Raw genomic sequence first — 22,092 nt, 5'->3', positions numbered from 1 at the left:
CAGCCACCACGGTCTCCTATGTGACCTTGAGAGAGTGACCTGCCCTCTCTGGGCCTCCCTTTCCTTCCTTGAGCAAGGAGGGAGGCAGATGATGCGCAGGGACACTTGACAGCCCAGTCTTGGGATCCAGCATCCCCCCTATCTGCTTTGGGAACTTACTTAAGTTCTCTGCTTCTGGAAAATGGGAACAAGAATCTCACTTCCCTTTCAGAAGTGGAGGAATTCACAGACACGGGAACCAGCTAGCGCAGGGCCTGGCACATCATATGTGCTCAGTTAACATGTATTGGCTGACTGTGGGTTGTTGGCATCCACCATTAGCAGATGTTTATCCAAATATCTAATCTGTCCATATTTATTGAGCATCTAAAATATGCCAGGTCCTGGCGGAGACATATTTTCCCAGCCTAGAAAGGCAGGCGTTCATCCTACTATTTACAGATGAGGAAACTGAAAGAGAGAGTTAAGTCCCTACTCCAGGTTCCAGAGCTAGTGCATGACACCAGGGACAGAGCCAGGCTTCATGGACCTTCTAGGCCAGTGGTGGTCCTTAGTACTCCTTTCCTTGGGGTGAAAATGAAATGGGAACATTTGAGTGAGGAAGAAGGACAGGTAAATGCCATGATATTGTTAGCACCAAGATCTCCGCCACTCAAGGAATGACCTTGAGAAGGTAATGACTTTGCATAAATGACATAAAAAGGTTATGAGTTTGTAAAATGAGCCAGCTGCCAGCCTGCTGGGGACTGACTTCTCAGGATGTTCAGGCAATCCTAGGAGCCTGTGGCTGGGGGTGGGAAATTCCTAGCTAGAGAGATCACATGTGTCCCTTTGCTGGGACTGAGCCTGGGTGTGCTAGGGGACAGCATGTACATTACACACCATGCCCCCACCACTTTCAAAGTGTCCCTGTTCAGACATTGATCATGCACATGGTTGCAGCCAACATGGGGGTGGGCGTCTGGGGAGAGGGAGGATAAGGTTCTGCCCTTAACCTGGGGCTTGAAAGGAGCTGGCCAGGGTTCAAGTCCTGGCATGGCTTGGGTGAAGGCTGCCTCTCCTCCCAGGCCTTGCTCAGCTGCTCTTGCCTTTGAGTATGGCCCACACAGGGCAGGCCAAGGTTCCCCAGACCCAGGAGAAAGGGTCCCCCCTACCCTCTGCCCCTTACCTGTATGAGGCCTAGGGGGCCATGAATGTGAAGAGAAGGAACAGTTATTGGGCCCTACTGTGTGGGTTATGATGAACTTTTACTTCAAGTATCCTTTTTTGGTGGTGGTGGGGTACTGGGGATTGATCCCAGGGTGTTCTATAATTCAGCTACATTTCCAGCCAAGTTGTGAGGCTGGTCTTGAACTTGCTTCAGATCTCTGAGTCACCGGGACTATAGGCAATGCCCCACCATACTCGGCACCAAAATCCAATTTTTAGTCTTTTCCAACAGCCTGAGAAGATAGGTTCATGCATCTCATTTTATACTTGAGGAAACTGACTCAAAGGAGGTAAATCATGTGCCCAAGGTCACAGAGAACACTGAATCTCTGTGCTTTGGAGATAAAGCCAGGAGGGCCACGGGCCATGCCTGGAGATAGGCCAAAGTCAGGTACCCCTGAATCCAAGGAGGCCCTGGCCCAGGGCTTGTCCCTAAGTCTCTTACAGGAGAAGCAGCAGCCTTGCAGAGCCTGTCTCCCTCCCGTTGGCATGGGGTTCCCCAGGCCTTTTGCAAGGTTAGAGAACCTTACGGATGGGGAGTAGCCAGAGACTGTTGACTTGGGAACCAAGGAAACTGACCTCTTTCTGACCCCTCTGAGCAGTACCGGGGGGAAGAGAGGTGATTGGGGCCCTGAAGTTAGCCTTCCTTGAATAAATACATCATGGGGTGACTATTGAGCTTTGGTGACAGTCGTTGGGGCTGTGGCATGCAAATGGTCAAATGGTCCATGCCTCTCAGATGGGGAAGCCAAGTCAGAGGGGGCAGGATTGGCAAAATCCCTCAGTAATGTAGAAACCAACTGAGTCATGTCTGGAATCTAGGAGTGTGGCCCACCCGGGGCCACACCCTCCAGGCCACACCTCTCTGCCACCTTCCCCCCAACACCTAAAACATCTTAAAGATGTTATCTGTATGAATCACCCTCCCACTGAAGTCCCAGTTTTATGATCATACAAGTAGCCAGGATTTAGTGACCAAATTACCACGTACAATTTCCTTATTGGAACTGGAACACCTCTTAGCCCTGGGGTGTCTGCAGGGTCTGACGGGACCTGTTACAACATCCCGGACTCTGGTGGAACTTGACTATTGCTGCCACAATATTCCCCTCCCCTGTGCCAGAGTGGGCTGGGGTATCACTGGGCAAAATCACTACCTAGGAATGCACTCAGGAAATATGTAGCGCCCCCCCCCCCCCCCGCCCTCCGCTGCTTCTCTCAGTATTTCTCCTGGTCTCACATCCAACCTGAAGTGCAATGAAGATGTGAGCTGATTTAAGGAAAGTGTTAGATGAAAATGTACTTCCTTTTATTATATAGGGAGATATTTTTAAATGCATATAAATAAACATTTTTAATTCGCCTAAACGATCAGATTTTATCACTGTGAGCATGTGTTTTGCTACACCAGGAGTGGGGACTGTGAAGAACGAGGTTCCAGACTGCTGGCCCATCTGGTGTGGTGCAGAGAAAGTGGTTCTGGAGCAGCCCCCCACCACGGGGCTGCCCTCCCCAGCTGCCCGGGGCTAGGCCTGCGTGGCTCTCTGCTGCTGCTTTCCTCAGAGATCCTGAGTCTTCCTGGGCCCCTCTTCCTCCTGTCCCTGCCCATCACAGTCACAGATGCGCACACACACGAGGGCTGCTGGAGAGCTCTTCACTCCCTCCCAACCCTCAGTCGCCCCTAGAGCTCAGCTGGGGCCTGCTCTGCTCAGTGCTCCTGGCTGTCAATGAAGACCATGGCTCTTCCACAAGCAAAGGTTCCATCCTGGGGTCGGGGGTCTGTGAACCCCTCAAATTGTATGCCAAACACAGTGTTGACATGCACAATTCTGACTTGTAAAAAGGCTGTGACCAGGGGCTGCGGATGTGGCTCAGTGGTAGAGCGCTTGCCTAGCACGTGTGAGGCACTGAGTTCGAACCTCAGCACCACATTAAATAAATAAATAAAATAAAGGTTTTTTTTTTTGTTGTTGTTGTTGTTTTTTTTTAAAAAAAGGCTGTGACCAGGCTGTGGGCCTTGCCAGGCCAGACCGAGACACGTGTATTTATGGATCCCAGGTCACCAGTACCAGCGTGGGGCCTGCCACCTGGAAGAAGGGGACATAAAATCACCATGTACAGTTTCCTTATTGGAAAGCTGGAACAGCTCTTAGCCCTGGGGTGTCTGCAGGGTCTGACGGGACCTGGGGGGGGGGGTCTTTCTCCTGAGCTGTTACAACACCCCGGACTCTGGTGGAACTCTTAGGTGACAGGAAACTGACAGGTACAAGGCAGCCCTTGGCACTCTTTGGAAGTCACCTTAGGTGGGAGTTTCCTTTTTCTTGGAACTCAAACGCCAATGGACAGGGGACACCAACCCCGCCTGTGGCCTACCCAACCTCCTGAGCAACTGCCACAGCTCACCCCACCTGCCAGGCCTGGCCACTGGCCTCCTGCCATGCAGAGGTCTTCTTGAGGTGGGGGCTAGGCTTGTCCTGCCTCAGATCTGCACAGCCACCATCTGTCCTCGGTGCTGGGGGGTGGGGATGGTTAGAACATCCGTCCAGCCCACAGGCCTTTCACACTAGGAGGTGACAGCCCCATCAGCAGGTGGCTAAACACAAGCACCTCCTACAGACAGCGGCCTGTGCTCCACCCAATCTAAGATCAGTGGCTTTCCCATTGGTCCCTGAGGAGGCTGAGGGCAGGGCGGCCGACTACCCTGCCTCAAGGATCAGTCACTCTGGGACCCGGGCCATCTGACCACAAGACCTGCTGCTCTACGCTGCGTCCCTCACAGGGACTGCCTGGTCCTCCAGTTCAGAGCGCCCATTCTCCAGAGCATGGGGAGTTCTGTAGGAGACAGGGAGGAGTTAGCAGGGGCTTCCTGGGAAGGGAGCCTTCGGAACACTGAATTAAGGACAATCCAAGGGAACTTTTGGCTGGGGGTCTTGTTGGAGACATCAGTGTGGCTCTCCCAGAGTGGTGAAATCTGCAGGATTTCCCCAATTTACTTGACCAGAGTCACTTATTTCTGGAAGACAAACTCCCTAGTTTTACAAGGGGAAACGGAAGTCCAGAGAAGGGAAGCAGTTACCCCAGAGTCACACAGCAAATGGCATTTAAAGATCAGAAAGCTAAATGTCATCATAGACGGCTACCTTTCCACCTGTCTCTCTCCCCTTCTTCTCGGGACCCTGGTCCTCTCCTCTGGTGCCATCTGGTTCTTGTGCCTTAGGCATCTACTGTCACTGATGGGGCCAGGGTTTCTCCTAGACCACCGGTAGGAGGAGAAAGAGAAGCACCTGCTGCTCTGTAGGGCCCGTGCCAGGATCAGGTCCACCTTGTGCATTGTCATCCTGGGCCCCAGGAGCAAAGGGCAATGCAAGCAGGCTGTGCACACGTTTTATGGCCTGGCCACCTCCCAGAACAGTAAACAGAGGGGCAGGCAGCTGGCACCAGAGCTCTCTGGGGAGAGAGCCCCAGGTAGCAGACTCCTGCCCACCTCTGGAAGGGACCTAAGGACAATGGCTTCTCCCTGAGTCAAAAAGACTTGGACTCTAAGTTCACATCCCTCAGGCCCACTTTCACTATTCTTCCCTTCTTGGCCTGACCTCGAGGTCTCAGTTCCAACCTTGCCTCCTCCAGGAAGCCCCCCAGGCCTTCCAGGATAAGCTAGGAGCTGACTCTGTTCCCTGGATGCTCTGAGTCCCGGGATGCCTGGAGCAGGGCTCTGATTGACTCTTATCCTTTTGTAATAGCGCCCTCCACGTACCTGGCAGGCTTCCCACTGGACTAGGAACGCCCGGGTGGCGAGGACTGTTTGCTTCTGGGGCCCAACCACAGCACATGGAGTGCCCAACAAGTGTCATCAGTTGAAAGAAAAACCTGAACTGAATGTGGCTTAAAAATTCAATAGACCGATAGACTGAGTCTGGCGATTCTGCTCACAGATGCACACAGACGTCTACGTGATCTCATAGACTTATTCTAACAGTGTCCTGTTTTGATCTTTTAGGAGTATTTTAAAGGTGACCTTGTTGTAGGCCTGCAGAACGGGAAGGGAATATGCTATTGTTAGTGAAGGGTGAGAACGATTCTTTAATTGTTTTTTCTTCAATGCTGTGTATAATAATTCTATTCATTTTTTTTTTAAGGAGGACAAAAATTTATTCTTGAAGCTGCATCCAAAAGATTCCAGTCTCTATATAACATCTGTCCAGCTGTGACCTTGGCTGGGTCCAGAGAAAGTCTCTGGCAGCTCCCTGGGGCCTGAATCCTGATGGACAGACAGCCTTGTGGAGTGGTAGGACCCCCCTGCAGGGTGCACTCGGCCCCCTTCTCCCCTGCAGGGCCCCTCTATCTGCAGGCCTCCCTGAGAGTGCTGGTGAGTGGACAAGGATGGCCACCAGGCCCAGGCCCTGGGGCTTTGTGTCAGCGTCCAGGCTGGGGAGGACTCAGGGCACACCACTGTGAGGCAGGCCGAGGTAAGGCTGAGGCAGGAGAGGTGAGTGCTGGTGAGCCACACAGCCTGCCTCTCATGTCCTGCTCTGCAAACCTGCCACCTTCTCTGGGCAAGAGACCCTTCTCCAGGTCAGTCTGGTCCCCACGGCGGCCTCCCACCTCACTCCTCACTTCACTCATTAAGACCATGAGGAGGAGGCGGGGCCTTGTCTTGCTCTGTCCCCAGCCCTCTGGGGCCTGAGACCTCCAGCGCTGGGCCCCGACTCCCCTGAGGTCTAGAATCGGGGACCAGCAGGCCACGAGCTCATGGCACACTCGGGCCAAGGGATGCAGGGAGCGGGTGGGTGACTTGTCCACGGTGACCCCAAAGGTCAGCAGCGGGGCTGGGACTCTAGGACCTCTTGGGCCCCACAGAAGCCCCATCCCTAGCACCTGAATGCCCAGGCCCCAGGCCACAAGCCTGGCAGGGCTAGGGCAGAAACTCCTCCTTGACAGGCATCGGGGAGGAGGCAGCGAGGAGGCCAGCACTGCTGGGGCACAGGCTGCCCAGGGGCGGTCCTGCGGGGGCAGAGGTGCCGTCCAGGGCCGGCGGCAGCTGGGGCGGTGGCTGCTGCTGCTGCTGCTGCTGCTGCTGCTTCTTGTTCACTTTGCGCTCCTTCGCCCGCCGGTTTTGGAACCAGATCTTCACCTGCAGGATCACAGAACAGGAGTCTACGGGCGATGGGTGCAGGAGACAGTGGCAGAGCGAGGAGAGAGGAAGACACAGGGCTGGCCCTTCTCCAGTGGTGTCTGTGGCCTGTCTCCTGCTCTTCTCCCTGTAGAACTAGCTCCCCCAGGCCACCTTCGTCTTCCTCCTCCAAGGCCCCCTCCGGGAGCCCTCCTGTTCCCCATGGCTGCTCCTTCCTAGAGGGCCTAACAGCACTGGCCATGGCCTGCTAGAGGGCACAGCTATTCAGCCAGAGGCTCCCCACTGAGGTGGCAGGAATATCAGGTTTCCTTGGGGCACCTGCTGGCAGCAGCTCAGGGTCAGCTGTGCTGTGACCACAGCCTGGACCCTTGGCCTCTCTGCTCTCCCCCTACTGAGCCCTGTAATCTGCTGCCAGGCTGAGGTGGGGGAACCCCTACACACCTGCCTTTCGGTGAGCCCCAGATTGGCGGCCAGCTCTGACTTCCGCCGGATGGTGATGTAGCGGCTGTAATGGAACTCCTTCTCCAGCTCCAGGCGCTGGTGGTCCGTGTAGACCACGCGGTACTTGTCCTTGGTCCGGGTCTTGCCTGAGAAGCAGGAGGACCAGGAGGGAAGGTAAGGGCGGGGGGCACCCACAAAAGGTGGGGCTGCTGTTGGGGCTGGGGCTTCTCTCAGGCCTCCTGACCCAGGGACCCGCTCTGACCACCAGCTCCACCAGCTCTAGACAGCATTTGCCAGCTGTGGCCACGCAAAGGACATTCCCAGGAGCTTGTAAAAGCACAACTTCTGGGCGCCCTGTTTAATCTGAGAGCCTGGGGGAAACTGTGTCTGACAACCCCCAAGTAGTTCCGATTCAGGGGTCCTCAGATCATGAGTTTGAACACCACAGATCCGAAGGGGACACCTGGCAGGCAAGGGTAGACTGAGGCTAAGATGTCAGCTGCTCCTTTCTCTTGTGCAAAAGAGGGCAGGGGAGGCCACCGTGGCTGGACGGGCAAGTTAAAAGGATTCAGAAACTGAGGAGTAGCTGGGCCGGGGCTCCCCAGTCCCCGCTGAACGCTGACCCCACACTCGGGCAGGAAGGACGGGCTTGCTGGGGACCTCAGGAGTCCCTGACCCTGGACAGCAAACCCTGAGCCGGGCTGCAGCAGGGTAGGGGCAGGCCCAGAGCAGCAGGGCTGCAGGTGACTCCTCAGGTTATCATCACCGAGCTCCTGCCTGGAGCCCTGTCCTGGGGTAGGCAGGGGACAAAATAAAGGAATCCCTGCCCTCAGGAAGCTCAGGTTCTAAGGGAGTAGGACCCACAAAAAGAAAGTAAATGTAGAAAACACTTGAAATGTGAATTGATAAGTATTTGGAGAAAAAGAAAGCAGAGAGGGAGGACTAAGAGGGAGGAGGCCTGAGAAGGGAGCTTCGCTGGAGCCCAGGAGTCCGAGGCCAGCCTGCAGAGCAAAGCCAGACTCAATCTCAAAAAAAAAAAAAAAAAGTTTTATTAAATATACTGGCTCATGAAGGCCTTACTGAGCAGGGGAATCTGAGCAAAGAGCTAAAGGAGAGAAGGGAAAGAGGCAAGCAGACATCTGGCAGAGGGACCAATAAGTGCAAAGGCCCTGGGGTGGGAGCATAGCTGCCACTTCACAGGTTTGAGGAACAGTGAGGAAGCTGGTGGGGTGGGATGGAGGAAGCAAGGGGAACAGGGGCAGGACACAAGGGGAGGGACTCTGGGTTTTACTGTGTCTGGGATGGGAGCCATTGCAGGGTTTTGAGCAGAGAAGACATGAAGTCTGATGTAGGTTTTCCCGTTCCCCTGGCTGCTGCGTAGTAAGCAGACTGTGGAGAGGAAGTGGCCGTGCAATAACCCAGGAGGGAAGAGGTGGTGGCTTGCTTCTAGATGGGGCTCAGCCAGGGCAAGGAGCTGGACTGAGGAGCATCTGGGCTTCACTTCAGGGCTGTCTTTGGGGCTGGGATTGGAGGTCTGGGGAGAATATTAAGAGTCCTGCTTGGCCTGGGCTGGGGGGGGGGGTGGCTGGCAAAATACCAGTTCCTCTGTAAGCAGCTGACCATGTGGCTATAAATAGGAGGTGCACCCCAGCACGCATGTGTCCTCCAGGGCCTGGTGGGTCTCAGAGCCACTGCGGGGCCCTGCCCACCTCACCCAGGGCCCCACGGCAGCCAGCCTTCACCTCCCTGCTTGCAGCCCTGGCCCTAGCCGTCCCTCGTGCCTCTGCACTGCCCACCCCCATCCTGGCTCTGCCCTCCACCAGGCCCACGCAGCTTGGCAGGATAGCCACCGGGCTCCTCGTGGGCCAATGGCTCCGTGGAGAGCGGGAGACAACAGATGTTCCTGGGCGGCTGTTCCCTGGGTTTTCTGCCAGAGCAGCAGAACCACACCGGACGCTTCCGGATCCCCTGACCTCAGTCTGCTGCCCAACAGAGCACGGGACAGCCTCGGCCCTCCGCCAGGTCTGCCCCAGGAAAGGGCCAAGGGAGTGGCTGCTGAGGCTGTGGCTCCAGATGGGGCCTCTCCTTAGTCTAGAAAATTCAACACTGTTTCCAAACAATTCTGCCTCATGCCACCACAACCAGGGCCCAGGAGGGCTCTGAAGCCTCTGCCCGCCTGCTGGGTTTGCTCAGCTGGAGCCGGAAGGAGTCCTGGGAGTTTAGTCTCCTTTTGTTTTTTACAGAGAAGAGACGAGTCCAGGATGGTCACATGGCAGCCAGAGGTCCAAATAAGAAGCCTGGCAAGTCTCTTTTTCATCCTGCCTGTGGCGTCAGGGTCCCTGGAGGCCCTAGTGAGCGCAGACCTGCCCAACACTGTGTCCCCTGCTCTAGGGCTCTGTCTCCTCCAGTGCATGTCTCTCCACCCCACCATATTCTGGGGCTGCTGAGCCTGCCGCACATTGTCCTAAGCATTGGCAATAGGAGTGTAAAGAGCAGACCACCCCCTCCAGGAAAGGAGGGGTCAGAGAAGTGTGGGGGGCCCCTGGGAGCCTGGCCTGTGCTGGGGTTGGATGGCAGCAACCGGGCCCTTTAAAACACCCAGAAAGCAAGCTGTAGTGGTGCACACTGTCATCCTGGGATTCAGGGGGCCGAGGCAGGAGGATGTCAAGTTTGAGGTCAGTCTCAATAAGACCCTCAGTGAGACCCTCAGTGACTTAAGGAAACCCTGTCTCAAAGTAAAAAATAAAAAGGTCCTGGGATGTAGCTCAGCGGCAGAGTGCCCCTGGGTTCCATCCCCCGTACAAACCAAACCAAACCAAACCACCCTAGAGGACTCCCAGCCACCCCCTGGAAGAGTGTGGGCCTGGGGAGGGATGGGGCTCCTTGCCCACCAGGACCTGGCCCTCAGCAGTTACAGGCGTCCTCTCTCTCTGCACCCAGCTCTCTCTCCTGTTCTTTCTGGTGGAAACAGGAATGCACAGGGCCATTTCACAGGCCAGGGAAGCAGGGGTCCACACAGGCTCTGGCTGAGGGCCATCCTGCCTGGTGGTGGTATGACCTCTGGCCCAGCTCTTCCAAGATGGAGGGGAGGCTTGAGATGCTGGCTGCATAGTTTCTCCTTGGTTCTGGCAAGGGTGCCAGTGGAGACCTAGTCCAAGGGCCTCAGCATCCGGGCATCCCATCTCTTACCCTGGAAGAGGGGCCAGCGGGCATAGGAACCCATTGGCCAGCCTCTATCTGGTCAAGCTGCTTGAAGCACATGGTTTTATTCCCAAGAAAAGGACTCTGCCAAAGAAAAATGTCAGATTCCTTATGTGGCCCAGAACCTGGGGAATCCCACTTGTCATCCAGGGAGGAAAGATAACTGGGTGCATCCGTGGAGAAGAGTCATAAGACGAAATCACAAAACTGCAAAAGTGCAACATGGAGCAGTTTCTAAGATATGTGGAAAAGCAAGACACAGATTGGTGCAAAAAAAAAAAAATATGTCACTGTTTTGTACAAAAGCGGGGGATACACAACACACACTGTTCATGTCTCCATACAGTTCTTTCCAATGAACCTATGAGAAGCCCAGTCACAGGGGCTGCTCCTTTGGGGAGAGGAGCTGGAGGAGGAAAGCCATTGGTGGAGGGAGACTCTGGGGTGTTGCAATGTTTACCATGTGCAGATGTGAACTGTACTTTCAATGACAGTCAGGAGACCTGGGCTCCGGTCCCAGCTCTAGATAGAACTAGGAACTGCACTTTGAATATGTCTCTCAACAATCCTTCCTGTCCCATCTTCTGAGCACCTGTGCTACCTCCAGAGCCCAGAGAGGAGGGGCCTGGGTGGTGCGTGAGAGCGACAGGGCAGGGAGAGGGCTCAGGATGAATGATTTACAGGAACCCAGGATACTGGGGCTAACGGGGAAGTCCAGGCTTCTCTAACAGGTGTCTGATGAGGGGCCAGCCTCTCCCAGCCACCTAACTAGTAACCCTTGGGACCGGATGCCTGTGTGGGTGGCGAGATGGCGGGGAGCCCCCAGCCCTTCAGGGGCAAGCAGAGGGTCGGGGTGGGAAGAACCTCGGATGGCTCTCTGCTCTGGTTTGGAATGCAAAGAATGGCTTATCTTTTCTGGGTGCAGTGGCACAGGCCTGTAATCCTAGCTGCTCGGGAGGCTGAGGCAGGAAGATGGCGAGTTCAAAGCCAGCCTCGGCAACAGTGAGGTGCTAAGCAATGCAGCGAGACCCTGTCTCTAAATAAAATATAAAATAGGGCTGGGGATGTGGCTCAGTGATCGAGTGGACCCTGAGTTCAATCCCTGGTACCAAAAAAACAAACAAAAAACAAAAACCAAAAAAAATCTCGTCCTATTCTGTAGACCGTGAGCACCCTACCTCCTATAGCATGCAAAGGGAAGGACCAGCAGCCTCTGAACTCCAGGGGAACTTTCTAGAAGCACAGATCCTGGCCCCGAAATTTGGAGTCAGCAAGGCTGGAATGGGCCTCTGGGCACTTAACCAGCTCTCCAGGTTCTGGTAGGGCTTCTTTGCACGAGCAGACCTCTGGTTGCATGAGGCATCTTCTCACTGGTAAGACAGCCTAGGAAAGTCTCCTCACTTCTCTGAGACTCATTTTCTGTATCTGTAAAATGGGGACAATTATTATTCTAATAATAGCCATCATGTCCCTGCACCAGGCACTTTGAATATGTCTCTCAACAACCTGTGGTGTTGTGTCACTGTCACATCTATTTACAGATGAGAAAGCTGAGGCTCAGAGAGGTCCACACGTCAAGGCAGGTGGGACTCAAAACTAGGTCTCAGAAGGGCTGGGGATGTGGCTCAAGCAGTAGTGCGCTTGCCTGGTATGCATGCGGCCCGGATTCAATCCTCAGCACCACATACAAACAAAGATGCTGTGTCCGCCAAAAACTAAAAAATAAATATTAAAATTCTCTCTCTCACTCTCTCTTTTAAAAAAAAAGAAAAGAAATAGCCTCAGAAATAGCGCTCAACCTCTCACATGGTGGAAGGTCTCCCGTAATGATCTCCAACTGAGGCGTAGAGGGGTGGTGCCTAGCACTGTGCCTGCCATGTAGCAGGTGCACCAGGAGGGCAGAGCCTACATTTCCAATATGGATGGGACAGCCATTTGGCAGGAATGTCAGGCACTGGATCTGTCCAAGGGATGGTGTGTTAGATGGGACTGCTTCATTGTTAAGGTGCCTTCCAACTTGGAAACACAAAGCTCCCAGTGTTTGTTGATTCTCTGATTATGTTTGTTATTATTGAATTCTGAGGCCCATTCCCCAGTCTCAGAGTCTAGACACCAGGCTTGCCCAGTTGGAGGACCAAGGGTAGGAGTCCTGGTGACTTGAAGTGGGCTCCCCCTATCTGGCCTGGGCCAGGCAAGGACAGAGTGTGGCTTCTGATCCAGAATGGGATGAGTGGCTCCAAGAAAAATCAAATGATGTCTGGGTCAGCACTTCCCTTGCCCTCTTCCTGCTGGGTGTGTGGCCTTGAGGGGTGACCAGCTCTGTCCTATGGTGTGTAAACCTCAAATCCAGTCCCAAATCCTCGGTGACCCCTCCCTGGGTGGTCCGGCCCCAAATGATTGTGCATCAGGATCCCACTCCAACGCTACACATTCATGCACAGGAGTTGGTTAAAGACGCATTCCACCAGGGTCCACCTGGGTCTGCTGACTCCTCATCTCCCTGCCATCTCTAATAAGCAACAGCTAGACTCAAGAGATCCTGGTCCTGGTTCTGCACCATTTGTCTGTCCTTGAATAAGTTCCCCTGTTCTTTGGGCCTCAGAGTCTCCTGTGTCCCAAAAGAGGGCTGGGGTGTCAGCTCCCAAGGGCCTATGTCCTCTAGTTCTGTGTAGCTCTGAGCCCTTCCTCAGAGACCAGACCCTCCTCATTGCCTATCACCCCAGCCAAGACCCAAGGGAGGGCACAGCCTGCATCTTGCAGCAGAGTGGAGCAGGAAGCATAGGGAGCTCATCAGTGTCCCTAGTGCCAGCCTGGGGACACAAGGAGAAAAGCCTGGGCCTTCCCTGGGAGGGAGCTAGGGAAGTGGGGGAAGAGCAGCCACAGACTCCTACTCCAAAGAGCCTTCCTTTTTCTAGATGAAGAAAGAGCTCCAGAGAGGTTCTCAGGTCACTTGCTGAGGTGACTGCAGAGCCAAAAGGCAAAGACAGAGGTGGGAAAGACAAAGGGCGCAGGGGGTGCTCCCAAGGGCCGACCTGCCCCAGGAGTCTGGGTACCTTCGCCTTCCTAGGTCTGGTAGAGACTAAGAAAGAGCCTGTGGCTTTGAGTGGGGAGCTTTTATTACTTGTCCCAGGCCTGCCACTGACGTGGGGTGCGACCTTGGCCACCTTCTTCTCCTCAACAGTTTGCAAAGAGAGAGCTTGACCCCTGTTAGGGCCCGTGGTGAGTTGGAGTGACGAGAACCCCCGGGGAATGGAGTGGGGAGGAAAAGAGATGGACTTAACCAAGAGGATGCTGGGCAGTTTCTGGAATATTTGGGGAGGGGGAAAGAAATTCAAATATGATGAGCAGACAAAGAAATTTAATATAAAACACAAGCCTGGGGGAGGTAATGGTGATGGGGTGCAGGAAGCCCAAAGTGGAGGTGCCTCATACCCTACTGAGGTTTGGGGAAGGCTGGGTGTACAAGGTGTCTCCAGGCCTTGCCTGAGGGGGCCAGAGAACTAGGGTGTGGTCCAGCCTGGTCCACTGAGCTGAAGGGCGTGTGTCTGAACATCCTTGGGTTTCCTCCCCACTGCCAGGGGCACAGAAAGGACCGGGAATACAGTCTGTGAATGGCAAAGAGCCAAGGATAAGAAAAGCAGAACTGAGCTATTTGCAGAAACGAATGTTGGAGGAATCCCTTGGGAAAGGGGAGGAATGTCGCCTGGTAGAGAGCCACAGGGCAAAGAACACGCTGGCCTAGGAGTGAGGAAACCTGGCTGGCCATCGGCCGGGCGTGTGATCTCCAATTTGGGTCTGTTTCCCCATCCGCACCACCCGCAGTTGAACCTCTGCTGCAGCTGACCCACCAGTTGGGTGATGAATGGATACTTTCTGGGGCCATGAGGCTTCCTGCTGGGCCCATAATTGGGTCCTGGCTGAGTGGACAGACCCAGGTTTCTGTATAATGGTTCCTCACTCAATCCCTGGAGGAGGGCTGAGGAGTGCGGGGAGAGAAGGGAGATGGCCAGGCTGATCTTCCGAGGGAGCCCAGCAACCCTGGCCAAGCCTCTCCTCCCACGTCTCCCTCCTGCCAGTCAGAGTTGTCTGTCTTTGCGCCCTTCCCTCCTGGGCCACCTGCAACCTTGACATCGTTGGCTGCTCTGTCTTCTTTATCAAGGCCCGCAGTTTGTCCTGGCTTGGGGAAACGGCAAAAGAAGGGACTTCAGAGTCGGAGATCTGAAGGTTCTAACCCAGGCTGGCCACATGCCTGTGATGTGTCCCCAAACAAAGCCACTGGACCTCGTTGAATTCCAGTCGATTTCTTTGGAAAAATGCAGGTGTGAGTGCCTCCTTTCCAAGGTGGTGATGGGATGCCAGGTGTGATCCTCTACTTGACAAGTAATTATTAATAAAAGCCAGTGTGACAATGAGGCAATGGCATTACCCTAGAGAGACCGTCGGCGGCTGAACAAGGAGGCCATCTGGAATGGATTACCACTCCAGGACCTCTTGAGAGGGACTTCCCTATGCTGCCCGATTCGCCACAGCCAGCCACATGTGGCTGTTTAATCCATTAAGTCCAAGTTTTCAATTTTGGAAATATGTTAATGAAGTGGACACAGGTGCATTAAAAGAAGTTGGCGATCTTAATCCAGAGCTTATGTATTTTGTTAATTAATGCCAATTAGTGCTATTATGACTGTTATAACGTATGACCTATTATATATTGTATTAAAGTTTTCATACATGTTTCCCAACTGGGACAATGGGACAAAATGCACCACACTGAAATAAACTCAATAAACAGTAAAATTGAGTTTCTTAGTCACATTAACTATATTCCAGGTGCTCAACTGCCACGCGTGGCTTGTGGGCACCTACTGGGCAGCTCAGATGTAGAGCACTTCCATCATGGCAGAAGGGTCTTCCGGACCCACTGCTAGACCCAGCTCCCACTGAGGCCGGGGCCATGCCGCAGCATGCACCCACCCAGACTGCGGTTGTCCCAGTGGTAGCAGGGGCTGGTCTTGCACCCACCACCCATTTGCATTCTTTGCATGTTTTCCCACAGGGCGCCCCAGCCCAGGATAGCCCAGGACTGGAAACAGCACCTGCATCCCTTCAAGTCTCCTCCCAGGCTGAGCCGCTTGCAGCCTCCTGGTCTGTTTCCTGGAGGGGTTCACAGGCCGCCCTCTTCTAGCCGGAGGTGAAGGCCCTGCTAACCCTCTGCAGGTGGTTCCGCAGGCTCTCTTTCAGCTGAAGTTCCAGGAGGGACTCTGCCCTTTCCTACCGCTGGCCAGCTATATGACCTTGGCAGACGTCCTCCTCAAGGGCCTTGGCTCCCGAATGCTCGTGAAGGTGGGGACCGTGGCACTGTGCTCACCACGTGCCTGACACACACGTTGACTATATGGTGAATTCTTACTGAATGCATGAAACAAACCTGCTACTTTTCCATCTCCCTCATCTTACCAAGGGATACGCCATCCCCAGTCACTAGGGCCAAGGGCCTAGTTGGCATTACTGAGGCCTGTCCCCCCTCATCCCCCACATCAAATCCACCAGCTGGTGGCCTCAGCCTCCAACGCACCCGTTCCCATCCACTTCACTGCTACCTGTCAGCAGCCACTAAGCTGATGGAGAAGTGTGCCGTCTGGGGTCTGAACTCCCGCGTTTGCCAAAGTGCCGAGCACCCAGTAGACACCAGCTCGTGTTACTGCGATGTTGACAGGTGCTCAGCCCTTATTTGCTATTCATCTCTTCCGTGGGGGGAGGGGAGACAAGTTAAAAACAAATGTACAAATGAAATAATTGTCACTTGTGATTCACAGTGTGGGGGACAGAGAACAGGGAGCCGAAAGCTACTGTACTGAGCTTGGTGAGGGGACACCTGGAAGGGCTGACATTGAAGCTGAGACCTGAAAGTTTAGCAGGAAGCTTCTGTGTCATAAGTGAAGAATATTCCAGAAACAGAGAACAGCATGTGCAAAGGCCCTCAGGCAGGGAGGAACAGAGTGAGGGGCTCAGGGGCAGCCTGTTGATGGATCCTGCTTGCCTTGTTCAGCTCTAATCCCCAGCACCCAGAAGAATCTACGGCATAGAAGAGAGTATTACTGCCTGCCTTCCTGAATGAATGAATGAGTGAATGAATGAATAAGAAGAGGGGCACCGATGAGGCTGGAGCCGCTGGATTCCCCCCAGGGAGGGGAATGGATTGACTTCGAGAACAACTTCGAGGCACTGGAGGATGCTGTGCACAGTGGCGACCTCCTGCCTGCTCCTTCTCCCTCTTGCTGCAGTGGGGTCTATGCCGGTGAGGGCTGAGGCTGGCACCGGGAGGCTTTAGCCTGTTGACAGCGATGGCCCTGGCTCCAGATGTCAACGCTGTTTCCAAATCCTAGCAGCTTCCAGACAGCAGCCTAAGAAGCCAGCCCACGAAGACAACTCCCTACCAACAAAACCAGCCCCTGCTGCTAACAAAGCTGTTTCGGACCTTTAGAATGATTCCTGAAGCTCTAAGCAGCAGTATCTGCCAAAGAGGGGCGGGCGGGAGGGGGGGGCATTCAACCAAAAAAAGCCTTCTGCCACCTTCTAACTGGGTCATTCCCCTTCCCAGCTACATCTGAGAGCCGAGGTGTCAAATGGAGCTTCTGCCTGGAGAAGCAGCTTTCAAGAGCCTGGCCCCTGCTGTGCCCCCCACCCCGGCCTCCCCCGCAGCCTCGCACGCTCATCCCCTGGCTGGCCTCCTTTTCCCCACCTGGGCTGGGAAGCACATGGGGGAGGTGGTGTTTTGTTTGACAGATGCTCTGTGGGCTTAGATTCTGGTGGAACTGGTGCCACCATCCTGTAGCTGAGTGAGCTTGGGCAGGCCACGTAACCTCCCTGAGCCTCAACCACCTCATCGGTAAAATGAGTCCAATAATAGATCCTTTCACGTCTTACGGTTGTTATGAGACTTAGGTGAGATCACCTGTGCAAAGCTCTTGTCACAACACCTGCACATGGCAAAGACTCAGCCCATGCCACCCATTAGCTTTATCAGGAGCTCCTACTATGTGCAAGACTGGGGGTGCTGGGACTGAAGGGGACTGGTCCTGGGGGGATATCAGTTGGCAGTTGGCAGGGATAAGTAAGAAGATGAGAGCAGACAGTCAGCAATGCATGTTGTTGACAGAGTGCTTGGAGAGGGGAGAATCAGGGAGGGCTTCCTGAAGGAGGTGGGCTTGGAGGAGGAGCAGCATTTGAACTGGCAAATATGCAGAGGAGGAAGGAGGGGCAGTGCAGGTTGGAGGATCAGACTGGAGAGGCAGCAAGTGTGAGGTGTGTACCTGTGTGCACCTGCCAAGGACTGGCAGAGGTGATCGTAAGTGCCCACGTACTGCAGCTGCCTACTGTGTATCAGGAACAGGGGTGTTCTTTACAGGCACCGTGGCTTCAAGGTTCAATCCTATCATTATCCTAATGTTACACTGGAAGAATCTCAGGCTCAGAGAAATGATCCAGGTTAGCTTGCCTGAGGCTATACAGCTTCTAAAAGAAATGCAATCCCAGACCTGAGACTCCCTAACTCTGGCTCTTACCTGTCCCCAGAGAACATCTCTGTTTCTAGGCAAACCAGTTGGGAGAATGCCTTCAGTACTGGGGTGGAGGCAGTTTTCAGGAGGGCTCTAAATATCAGAAATGGGGCTGTTTTTTTAATAATGAAGTGGCAATTCCACAGCAGTAGGTAGCCAGGGAATGCTCTTGAGCAGGGGTTGGGCCTGGACAAGGTCAGCCTCACAACTGGTTTGGAAACAGCTGAGGCATCCCTCAGAGGCTGGAGGTGGGAGGCCAGGTTGCAGCTGTGGCAATGGGCTAACGGGTGGGCCTGGAGTGAGTGGGCGGAAGAGTGTCCCTCCTCTCTGCCTGTGTCACTTTCCTCGTCTGAAAGCTGGTGGAGTTGGACCAGGACCTGAACTCTGCTGCTGCAACCGCCTCATCAACTGAGTGAACATCTGCCTGTCCTGTGAGAGCAGGCACCCCAACGGGCCACTAATGTGTGAAGCACTGTTTATCCACAAGGAATCAGGCTGAGCCCACGACAGAAGCATGACTATAACCCTCCTAATGAAAACACTGATATTTATAGAACCAAGAAGGAAGACAGAACAATAGCGCCCCTTGTATTTATCCCCATCCTGGCTACAGCAACACTCGGAGCTGACTAACATTTTGTTGAAGGATTGTAGCCTGACTGAAGCCCAACAGTCTCTCCCTGAAGGTCCCCATCTCTACCAACTGCTGAGACCAGAGTCTCAGTCCCAGCCTCGGTGACTGCAGCTCTGCAAGTCAGGCAGGAGCACTGTCCGAGTGGGCAGCCAGGCTCCACCATTCACCGGAACTGCTGGCTGGACAGCCATGGGTCCAATCCCCAGACGGTGACAGGAACCTACGTCAAAGCCAACATCTCACCTCTCCCCTGTTCTCTGGGATGCCTCGGAACTTTCCCTGTTCACTGGTGCAACACAATGCATGGAGCACTTACTAGATGCCATGAGTTGAGCTGGGTGCCCAGATATGGTAGCAAGTCAGAAAGACTCTGGGCCTCTTGGGAACAGAGAGCACACAAGCACACATCAAAATAGGCGAGTACACTGGCATTGGGTTAGTGCTCAGAAGGGAATACGCAGAAATCATCAGTGGATGTGGGGGGTCCACTCTGGGAATCACAGAGGTCCGCTCTGAGGAGGTGACCATTGAGCTGACACCTGAAGGGCGGTAAGTAGCCAGGTGTGCAAAGAACCTGGAAGGCAGAGCTTCCGGAAGAGGGAACAGCAGGTGCACAAGACCTGAAGTGGGACTTGGCAGGACTGAGGAGCGTCAAGAAGGCTGGAGAGCTGGAGCAGGGCAGCGGGGGGCGTGGTCTGGGCTGATTGGGAGGCATGCAGGGCCAGGTGCTGAAGCTGTGCAGCTCTGCGCACCTCAGGAGGGAGCATGGACTTCACTGTACATACAATGGAAATCCACAGAAGAAGTCTAAACTGACTCATCTGGACCTGTCCCAGCTCAGCCTCCACTTGTGTAAAACGAACACTTCTTGTCACCTCTGGACCGTGGTTTCCCCATCTGCACACCTGCTAACTGTCCAGTTTAGCTATTCTAGGAAGCTAGGTGCTCAGAAGGGGGACAGAAGGGGCTGACTGGTCAAGAAAATGGCAGGCTAAAGACCTGATGGTCAGTGTCATTGGGGTTTAAGGAGCCGGGGCCTGCAGTGTCCTTCCTTCAATTGTCCCAGACCACAGTGTTACCCAGGAGCCTCCTCCGGAAACCTGTGCTTTCATTGCTCAGAAGGAGAAACTGAGGCCAAAAAGTGGAGGGGCTTGGCCTTTCTTTTGTCCCAGCCCAACTCTGCCCCCAGGTCAGGAGCACTACCGAGAGTCACATACCTGCAGCAGTCAGCTGCAGCATCCAGCTTCCCAAAGTCAAGGTTCCTGTATCCTCAGCAGGATGGGTCTAACCTGGCTCCCGGGGAACAGCTCTCCTGGAGCCTCCGGAACCCAAGTCTCCCAAGCCTTTCCCTCTATCCTCTGAAAGCAGGCCTTACTAATGCCCCCACCTGCCTGCAGATAACAGTTTACAAATGACTTTTGTGACCACCAGTGGAGCGGGGCTCAGCTGCTCTTATGCCCAGAGACCAGGTGTTCTGTCTATCTCAGAGCCCAGAAGCTCTCCCAAGCTCCCTCCACGTCTCTGAACCCCACCAGCCCATACAGCAGATGGCCCCTCTCCAAGTCCCTGCCCATGGGGACCTTCCTCATCCACCTGCAAAGTCCCACTTGATCCGCAGGAAGCCACAAGTAGAAGAGAGAAAATGTGGGTTTCTTTCTCCAGACTTTCCAGCCACACACCTGCAAGATGCTGAGGGCAAGGCCCCCAATATCTCCCCTCCTGGAATATAATGTGGGGCTTTTCCTCTGGGATTTATAGACAAAGCTTCTGGGATGCTCTCTTTTTTCTCCAGGGAAAGATTTGTATTTTGCAGAGGAGTCTTTTTGTAACTTGAGGCGGGGTACAAACTGCTATTCAACCTTATTCCCCGCTCATTTCACAGACAGTAAAACTGAGACCCCCAAAGGGATGACTAATCTCTGAGAAGCTCTGTGTAGTAGAGTAAGGGTGCACAGGTGTGCTGCTCTGTCTACCGGGGTTCAAGTCCCAGTCCCGTAACATTCTATGGCTTTGGGCAAGTATTTAGTTGGTGACAAAGTTTCTTCCTCTTCAAAGCAAGAGTAAAAACAGTGCCCACTTCAATGTTCTAAGAGTTAAGTATTCCATATCGTTACCTGATATTACTTAATCAGTCACAGAGGTGATTGGCAGAGCGAGGTTGCCTGTACCTCCCTAGAGGCAGATAGGAATTTGGGACTTCCAAGAAGGGTATGATTGTAGCCAGAGCCTGCAGTGCTGATCAGGCGCTGCCCAGCGTCTGCCTAGCTTCTGCCCAGGGGGCAGGCTGGGTGTGTGTGGGAGATGGCAGTTGAGGAGAGAAGATAGGGGAAGTCCCAGGCTGCTCCCAGCTGGGGGAAGGGAAGTAGGGACTGGACATCAAAGGGTGGGCAGGCCAGCTTCCCGCCCCCAAAGCCAGGTGGCCTTTGTCAGGACAGGCCAGACACAATCTGGACAATGGGGTGTCCTGTTCACTTTCCGGCCAACAGGAGTCACTACTGAGCCAAGTCCCAGTCTGTTACATGACAAAGGGGGTACCCATAAAGATCAGGCCACCCCTCATTAAAGCTGAGCCTTTGTCCTGCCCCCTCCCCTGCTTTTGAAGAGGGTGGATCAGAGAGGCCTGCCTGGGGGCAGGAGGTTCACAGGCTCAGAGCCAAACAGTAGCCACCTTCCCCACAGCATCTACCTCCCCTCCCCCAGGGTCAAGAGTTCAGGGAGGGCCCTGGGGAGGTTAGGTAGGGACCCCAGCTCCAAACTAGTGAGAGAGACTCTTTGCCAGCCAAAAGATACGACCCAATCTCTTCTCTGTAAAATAGGGGGCTCAGTCCTGGAAAGGAAGTGACCTGCCCACTCTCGCAGGGTCCACCGCCAGGTTTGCCGCCTCTGCTGGAGCTAGGACAGGAGTGGAAGAAGCCCAGGAAGATCACCAGGGCCAGACCCCCTAGGAGTGCCGGGATAGGAGTCTGAGGACCTGCCTTCTAGTTCCGCCTTGCACAAGCACAGGCACGTCTCCTCACTTCGCGGGATTTCAGCTTCCCTGTCTATGCAGAAAGAGGGTTGGGGTGGGCTCCCCAGGGCTCCTGCTGGCTGAGATTCAGCGGGAAGACACAACAGCCCTCCAGGGAGAGAGTGATCAGAGGCCACGCTCTCGGCAACCCGAGCCCGGCCAGGGCAGAGGTCAAACTAGGGGCAGCGTGGGCCGCGCAGAGCACCTGCCAGTGCCCCGGGAGTAGTCGCGCGGCGCAGGGCGAGGGGAGGTGTCCTTACCGCTGCCACCACTGCCTCCAGCCGCCACGCTGCGCCGCATCCACTCGTAGGGGGTCCGCCTCTGTGCTCCTGGCGAGGACGGGGCGCCCGGGCCGCCGATGGGCTGAGCCAGGAGGCCCGGGCCGGGCCCAGGGGGCGCGGGTACCGTGCTAAAGTCCGGAGGGGGTCCGAATGCCAGCGGGGCTGGGCTGGCGGCGGGGGCCGCGGGCCCGGGGCCATAGGCTACGGCCCAGTCGTCCTTGGGCGCAGCGAATGGCGCGCCCCAGGCCGTAGGGGGCGCGGGGGTCGGCTCCACGTGAGTGTAGCTGGCGAAGTCGGGGTACTGCGAGGACGCGGGGGGCGGGCCCGGGGGGCCATAGGCTTGCGGACCCAGGCCGAGACTCGGGGGCCTGGCGGGACCGGGATACACGGGAGAGTCCTTGTCCAGCACATAGCCCACGTACATGGTGGCCGCGGGGCCCCCCGCGCATACTGGGCCCTGGAGCCGCCGCTGCCGGCCGCCCCGACGACCAGCGACTGCTCACCTGAACTCGCCGGCCCTGCCGCCCCGCCCGCCCCACCCAGGCCTTTTATAGCTCCGGGCCGCCCGCGGCCCCAGCCGAGGCGGGTTTGCATTTCAAAGCTGGGGGAAGCCTCCGGGCCGCGAATCAAAG

At 55.0% G+C, this 22,092-nt stretch overlaps 1 protein-coding gene across 1 annotated transcript; it reads right to left on the bottom strand.

The window, feature by feature from the left end:
- Nucleotides 1–6,121: 6,121 nt before the first annotated feature.
- On the bottom strand, nt 6,122–21,884 carry Cdx1 (caudal type homeobox 1). The gene is made up of 3 exons (XM_026414663.2): nt 21,440–21,884; nt 6,782–6,927; nt 6,122–6,340 (listed from the first exon to the last, which is right to left on the bottom strand). Exons 1-3 carry the CDS (start codon nt 21,882–21,884, stop codon nt 6,122–6,124), a joined length of 810 nt encoding a protein of 269 aa, XP_026270448.2.
- Between the last annotated feature and the right edge of the window lie 208 nt (nt 21,885–22,092).

The sequence above is a fragment of the Urocitellus parryii genome, chromosome 1 (assembly GCF_045843805.1).
Source record: "Urocitellus parryii isolate mUroPar1 chromosome 1, mUroPar1.hap1, whole genome shotgun sequence".
In the NCBI taxonomy this organism is placed as follows: Eukaryota; Metazoa; Chordata; class Mammalia; order Rodentia; family Sciuridae; genus Urocitellus; species Urocitellus parryii.
The sequence above is the reverse complement of the archived record's forward strand: the minus strand, read 5'-3'. Positions and strand labels throughout refer to the sequence as shown.